Consider the following 7,678-nt stretch of genomic DNA (forward strand, 5'->3'; position numbering starts at 1 on the left):
AGAGAGGTATAGTGGGGCAAAAAAGTATTTAGTCAGCCACCAATTGTGCAAGTTCTCCCACTTACAAAGATGAGAGAGGCTTGTAATTTTCAACTATGTTCAACTATGACAGACAAATCAGAAAATCACATTGAAAATCACATTGTAGGATTTTTTATGAATTTATTTGCAAATTATGGTGGAAAATAAAGTATTTGGTCAATAACAAAAGTTTATCTCAAAACTTTGTTATATACCCTTTGTTGGCAATGACAGAGGTCAAACGTTTTCTGTAAGTCTTCACAAGGTTTTCACACACTGTTGCTGGTATTTTGGCCCATTCCTCCATGCAGATCTCCTCTAGAGCAGTGATGTTTGGGGGCTGTTGCTGGGCAACACGGACTTTCAACTCCCTCCAAAGATTTTCTATGGGGTTGAGATCTGGAGACTGGCTAGGCCACTCCAGGACCTTGAAATGCTTCTTACGAAGCCACTCCTTCGTTGCCCGGGTGGTGTGTTTGGGATCATTGTCATGCTGAAAGACCCAGCCACGTTTCATTCTTTCCTTTACACGGATCAGTCGTCCTGGTCCCTTTGCAGAAAAACAGCCCCAAAGCATGATGTTTCCACCCCCATGCTTCACAGTAGGTATGGTGTTCTTTGGATGCACCTCAGCATTCTTTGTCCTCCAAACACGACGAGTTGAGTTTTTACCAAGAAGTTCTATTTTGGTTTCATCTGACCATATGACATTCTCCCAATCTTCTTCTGGATCATCCAAATGCTCTCTAGCAAACTTCAGACGGGCCTGGACATGTGCTGGGTTAAGCAGGGCGACACTTCTGGCAGTGCAGGATTTGAGTCCCTGGCAGCGTAGTGTGTTACTGATGGTAGGCTTTGTTACTTTGGTCCCAGCTCTCTGCAGGTCATTCACTAGGTCCCCCCGTGTGGTTCTGGGATTTTTGCTCACCGTTCTTGTGATCATTTTGACCCCACGGGGAGAGATCTTGCGTGGAACCCCAGATCGAGGGAGATTATCAGTGGTCTTGTATGTCTTCCATTTCCTAATAATTGCTCCCACAGTTGATTTCTTCAAACCAAGCTGCTTACCTATTGCAGATTCAGTCTTTCCAGCCTGGTGCAGGTCTACAATTTTGTTTCTGGTGTCCTTTGACAGCTCTTTGCTCTTGGCCATAGTGGAGTATGGAGTGTGACTATTTGAGGTTGTGGGCAGGTGTCTTTTATACTGATAAAAAGTTCAAACAGGTGCCATTAATACAGGTAACAAGTGGAGGACAGAGGAGCCTCTTAAAGAAGAAGTTACAGGTCTGTGAGAGCCAGAAATCTTGCTTGTTTGTAGGTCACCAAATACTTATTTTCCACCATAATTGGCAAATAAATTCATTAAAAGTCCTACAATGTGATTTTCAGGATTTTTTTTCTTCATTTTGTCTGTCATAGTTGAAGTGTACCTATGATGAAAATTACAGGCCTCTCTCATCTTTTTAAGTGGGAGAACTTGCACAATTGTTGGCTGACTAAATACTTTTTTGCCCCACTGTATATATTTTGGATGACCGAAATATTGACTTGATATCATCAAGCTGCCCACTCAAAAATAAGCTCCAAACTGTAACCAGTGCCTGCAATCTGGTTCAAGTCATCAGTCAACCTGTCACGTGTGCTCCCTCTCCGGCCTCTAGGTCACCAGGCTGCTCGTTATGGCGCACACCTGTAACCATCATTACACGCACCTGCGCGTCGTCAGACTCACCTGGACTCCATCACCTCCTTGATTACCTGCCCTATATATGTCACTCCCTTTGGTTCCTTCCTCAGGTGTCATTGTTTCTGTGTCTGGTCTGTGCGTTGTTCGAGGTTCTTGTTTTATATTGTGTTCTGTTTATTTTATTAAAACACTCCCTGAACCTGCTTCCTGACTCTCGTTACACAACCTATCAGGGTATTTACAAACAGAACAGGAACTATATCATCCACGCGTATTGATCACATCTTTACTAATGTTGCAGAAATCTGCTTTAAAGCCGTATCCACACCCATCGCATATAGTGATGATGTATTTACAAAAAACAACGTTTCAAAGACTGGACTTAAAATTGTGTATCAACGATCATACAAGAGGTTGTGCAATTATTCATATGTCAAAGATGTGAAAAATATTTGTTGGTCTGATGTGTGTAATGAGAAACATCCAGACGCTGCACTTGAAGCATTTATGAAATTGCTTCTTCCGCTTACTGATATGCATGCGTCCATCTAGAAAGAATGTTAGAACTGCCAAATCCCCATGGATAGATGAATTTATAAACTGTATAGCTGAGAGCAATGAGGCAAAGGGAATAGCAAATAAGTCTGACAACACAGTAGACTGGCAAACATACCGTAACTTGAGAAGTCCCGTAACTCAACAAATAGAAGAAGAAATTATACTATGGAACAAAGAACAATTATATAAAGAATGATAGTAAAAAGCTCTGGAATACTTTCATTGGGGCAGATGGCTTGTTCATAACAAAATCCTTTGATATTGCCCTCCACTTTAATAACTTTTTTGTTGACAAGATTAGCAAACAACAACAAATGCTGAGCCTTCATATTCATGCATAATGGACCAAATAATGAAAGACGAGCACTGCAATTTGAGTTCCACAAAGTGGGTGTGGAAGAGGTGAAAACATGGTTGCTATTTATAAATAAGGACAAATCACCCGGCATAGGTCACCTGGATGGTCAGTTGTTGAGGTTGGTAGCGGAATACATTGTAACTCCTGTTTGCCACATCTTCAATTTAAGCCTAGAAGACGGTGTTCCCCCAGACATGGAGGGAGACAAAGGACATTCCACTACCCAAGAATAGCAGAGCACCATTTATTGGTTCAAACAGCCAATCAATCAGCCTGTTATAAGTGCTTAGCAAACTTATTTTTTATTTTTTTATTGTGTTTAATCAAATATGAAGTTGTTTTACAGAAAACAAATTAACAACAGACTTTCAGTATGTGTATAAGGAAGGGCACTTAACATGCTCGACACAAATGACTGATCATTGGCTTAAATAAATTGACAGTAAGAAGATTTTGGGAGCTGTTTTGTTAGACTTTTGTGCAACTTTAATGTCATTGATCATAACCTATTGCTGACAAAACGTAGGTATGGATTTGCATCCCCTGCCTAATTATGGTAAATACCTATCTAATAGAACACAGAGGGTTTTCGTTAATGGAAGCCTCTCATGCAAATTCAGTTGAGTTTGGTGTACCGCAGGGCAGCCGTCTAGGGACATTATTGTTTTCTGTTTTTACTAATGACCTTCCACTGAGCTTGAATAAAGCCTGTGTCTATGTATGCTGACGATTCAACAGCATACATGTAGGCTGCAACAGTAAAATAAATAACTGAGACACGTAACATAAAGCTCCAGTCAGTCTTAGAATGGGTAACTAGCAATAGGCTGGAGTTAAGTATCTAAAAACCTAAAAGCATATTTTTTGGGACAAATCACTTACTCAACGCTAAAACTCGTTTAGATCTATTATTGAATCATGTGGCTATTGAGCAAGTTGAGGAGACTAAACTGCTGGGTGTAACCCTAGACAGTAAGCTGTCATGGTCAAAACAGGCTATTACTAGCCTGTTCAACCTCTCTTTTGTATCATCTGAGATCCCCAAACATTGGAAACCTGCAACGGTCATCACACTCTTCAAAGGGGGAGACACTCTCGACCCAAACTGTTACAGACCTATATCCATCCTGCCCTGCCTTTCTAAAATCTTTGAAACCCAAGTTAACAAACAGATCACCGACCATTTCGAATTCCACCTTTACCTTCTCTACTATGCAATCTGCAATTTTCCGAGCTGGTCATGGCTCAAGGTCATAAACGATATCATAACCGCCATCGGTAAAAGACAGTACTGTGCAGCCGTCTTCATCGACCTGGCCAAGGCTTTCGACTCTGTCAATCACTGTATTCTTATCGGCAGACTCAATTGCCTTGGTTTCTCAAATGACTGCCTCGCCTGGTTCACCAACTACTTCTCAGATAGTGTTCAGTGTGTCAAATCGGAGGGCCTGCTGTCCGGACCTCTGGCAGTCTCTATGGGGGTGCCACAGGGTTCAATTCTCGGGCCGACTCTTTTCTCCGTATATATCAATGGTATCGCTCTTACTGCTGGTGATTCTCTGATCCACCTCTACGCAGATGACACCATTCTGTATGCATCTGGCCCTTCTTTGGACATTGTGTTAACAAACATCCAAACAAGCTTCAATGCCATACAACACTCCTTCCGTGGCCTCCAACTGCTTTTAAATGCTAGTAAAACTAAATGTATGCTCTTCAACCGATCGCTGCCCGTACCCGCCTGCCCGACTAGACAGTTCTGACTTAGAATATGTGGACAACTAGAATTATCTAGGTGTCTGGTTAGACTGTAAACTCTCCTTCCAGACTCACTTTAAGCATCTCCAATCCAAAATTAAATCTAGAATCGGCTTCCTATTTCACAACAAAGTCTCCTTCACTCATGCTGCCAAACATACCCTTGTAAAACAAACTATCCTACCGATCCTTGACTTCGGCAATGTAATTTACAAAATAGCCTCCAGAAATCTACTCAGCAAACTGGATGCAGTCCATCACAGTACCATCCATTTTGTCACCAAACCCCATATACTACCCACCACTGCGACCTGTATGCTCTCGTTGGCTGGCCCTCGTTACATATTCGTCGCCAAACCCGCTGGCTCCAGGTCATCTATAAGACTTTGCTAGGTAAAGCCCCGACTTATCTCAGCTCACTGGTCACCATATCACTCCCCACCAATAGCACGCGCTCCAGCAGGTATATTTCACTGGTCATCCCCAAAGCCAACACTTCCTTTGGCCGCATTTCCTTCCAGTTCTCTGCTGCCAATGACTGGAACAAACTGCAAAAAACACTGAAGCTGGAGACTCATATCTCCCTCTCTAACTTTAAGCATCAGCTGTCAGAGCAGCTTACCAATCACTGTACCTGTACACAGCCAATCTGTAAATAGCACAACCAATTACCTCATCCCCATATTGTTATTTATTGTCTTGCTCTTTGCACCCCAGTATCTCTACTTGCACATCATCCTCTGCACATCTATCACTCCAGTGTTAACGCTAAATTCTAATTATTTCGCCTCTATGGCCTATTTATTGCCTTACCTCCCTACTCTTCTACATTTGCACACACTGTACATATATTATTCTACTGTGTTATTGACTGTACGTTTGTTTATGTGTAACTCTGTGTTGTTGTTTTTGTCGCACTGCTTTGCTTTATCTTGGCCAGGTCACAGTTGTTCCTAACTGGCCTACCTGGTTAAATAAAGGTGAATTTAAAATAAATAAAATAATAAATATAGACTCAATGGTTGCTAAAAATGGGAAGAGATCTGTTCACGAATGTGCATTCTTGACATCTCAGTCGACCAGACAGGTCCTACAGGCCCTAGTTTTGTTGCACCTGGACTACTGCCCAGCTGTGTGGTCATGTACGGCAAAGAAGGACATAGGTCAATTGCAGTTGGTCCAGAAAAAGCAGCACGTTTCACACTTAGATGTGCACAAAGGGAAAGTGTCAGTAACATGCATGTCAGTTTCTACTGGCTCAAAGTTGAGGAGAGATTGACTGCATCACTATCGGTCTTTGTGCGAGGTATTGATGTGTTGAAGGTACCGATCTGTCTGTTCAAGCAGTTGGCACACAGTTCAGACTCTCATCGGTACAACACAAAACATGCAACCAGAGGTCTTTCACAGACCCCAGGTCCAGAACAAAGGCTGGGAAACACACAGTATTAAATAGTGCCAAGACTACATGGAACTCTGCCTCCCCAGGTAACTCAAGCTAGAAATAAAACCAGTTTCAAAACAGATAAACGAACACCTTACTGCACAAAGGGCACTATGAAGACACAGCCATTATATATATGTTGTATTGTAATTCGCACTGTACTATGTATTAGACCTAGATATTGTGTGTATCTACTGATATGTAGGCTATGTGTTTAAATGTATGTATTTCAGTCCTTGACTTATAATAGTCTGTACTATGTATTATGTCATGTTACATGTGGACCCCAGGAAGAGTGGCTGCTGATTTTGCAGCGGTTCATGGGGATACTAATAAATACCAAATACCAAAATGACAGCTGTGACTAAGTGGCCTCCTCGTCCTCCTCTCATTATTAATCATCACCAATGAATGTGTGTGGCTCCGTGAAACATGCTGGTAACTTCCTTAAGGTGAGGTGAATGTGGTGTACTTCCTTTGTGATGCTGAGTTATCTCGTCTCAGCACATTTAACACAGCTCTCCCAGAGCCTTGGTGGAAGTACGGTATGAGAGAGGCAGGGTGTGCATCCCAAATGGCACCCTATTCCCTAAATATGGGCCCTGGTCAAAAGTAGTGGACCACTGTGTGAAGGGAATATGTTGTTCATTTGGGACACAACCAGGGTGCCTGATGATGAGACACAGACAGAGACCTGCTGTACTGTTAGAGAGTCGGGGGTGGAGGATGGATACTGTCATGTGATGCTAGATAGGTCAGAGTCATGTGAAAGGCAGAGGCTTTGGTTTGGTTTGTTATAATGTATAAGCATGTGAATGAGGTCCTAATGGAGAGTTATGCAGATGGTTTTATTTTTTTTAGGTCTCCTTTATGTCCTTCTCCCCTTCAAGTCTAGCTGGACATATCCTAGGGGTTGTGTGTGTCGGTGTAGGTGCCTCTAACACCTGTCTCTGGCTGTTTCTCCCTCTAGGTCTCTGTCAGGGCGGATAGTGGGTGGTGTGTGGTGGTTCTTCACTCTCATCATCATCTCGTCCTACACGGCCAACCTAGCTGCTTTCCTCACAGTGGAGAGGATGGTGTCCCCCATAGAGAGTGCTGAGGACCTGGCTAAACAGACTGAGATCGCCTACGGAACTCTGGATGCTGGTTCCACCAAAGAGTTCTTCAGGGTGAGACCTGTGGTTTACTCATAGACATACACCTGTTTGACTAGCATGTACATGTATTTTACAGACACACGCACACACACGCACACACTCACACACACACACAGACCTCCCCTCGACCCATACACACACGCACACACACACACACACACACACACACACACACACACACACACACACACACACACACACACACACACACACACACACACACACACACACACACACAGACCTCCCCTCGACACACACACACAGATGTTCCCCCCCCCCCACCACCACACACACATACACAGATCCCCCTCCCCCACACACAATCCTAACCCCTCCTCTCTCCCCAGCGGTCTAAGATCGCGGTGTTTGAGAAGATGTGGTCGTACATGAAGTCGGCCGACCCCTCAGTGTTTGTGAAGACCACAGACGAGGGAGTGATGAGGGTCAGGAAGTCCAAAGGGAAGTATGCCTACCTGTTAGAGTCCACCATGAACGAGTATATCGAGCAGAGGAAACCCTGTGACACCATGAAGGTGGGGGGGAACCTGGACTCTAAAGGATACGGTATCGCCACGCCCAAGGGCTCACCCCTCAGGTATTAACGTGTAACTGCACCTCTGCCTCAGAGCTGGAAATGGCTTAGGCATCTTTGTTTTGTATGTTTTTATTTTATTTATGGAGATACTGGATGCATC

At 43.5% G+C, this 7,678-nt stretch overlaps 1 protein-coding gene across 4 annotated transcripts in view; it reads left to right on the forward strand.

The window, feature by feature from the left end:
* Nucleotides 1-7,678, forward strand: part of LOC109864941 (glutamate receptor 1) — a 149,091-nt gene that overhangs the window by 120,543 nt on the left and 20,870 nt on the right. For all 4 annotated transcript variants that reach the window (XM_031797855.1, XM_031797854.1, XM_031797852.1 and 1 more), the window contains exons 12-13: nucleotides 6,797-6,995; nucleotides 7,331-7,578. In XM_031797855.1, coding sequence (XP_031653715.1) covers nucleotides 6,797-6,995; nucleotides 7,331-7,578 — 447 coding nt within the window. The remainder of the gene's footprint in view (nucleotides 1-6,796; nucleotides 6,996-7,330; nucleotides 7,579-7,678) is intronic.

This window comes from Oncorhynchus kisutch, linkage group LG19, assembly GCF_002021735.2.
Source record: "Oncorhynchus kisutch isolate 150728-3 linkage group LG19, Okis_V2, whole genome shotgun sequence".
Taxonomy (NCBI): domain Eukaryota; kingdom Metazoa; phylum Chordata; class Actinopteri; order Salmoniformes; family Salmonidae; genus Oncorhynchus; species Oncorhynchus kisutch.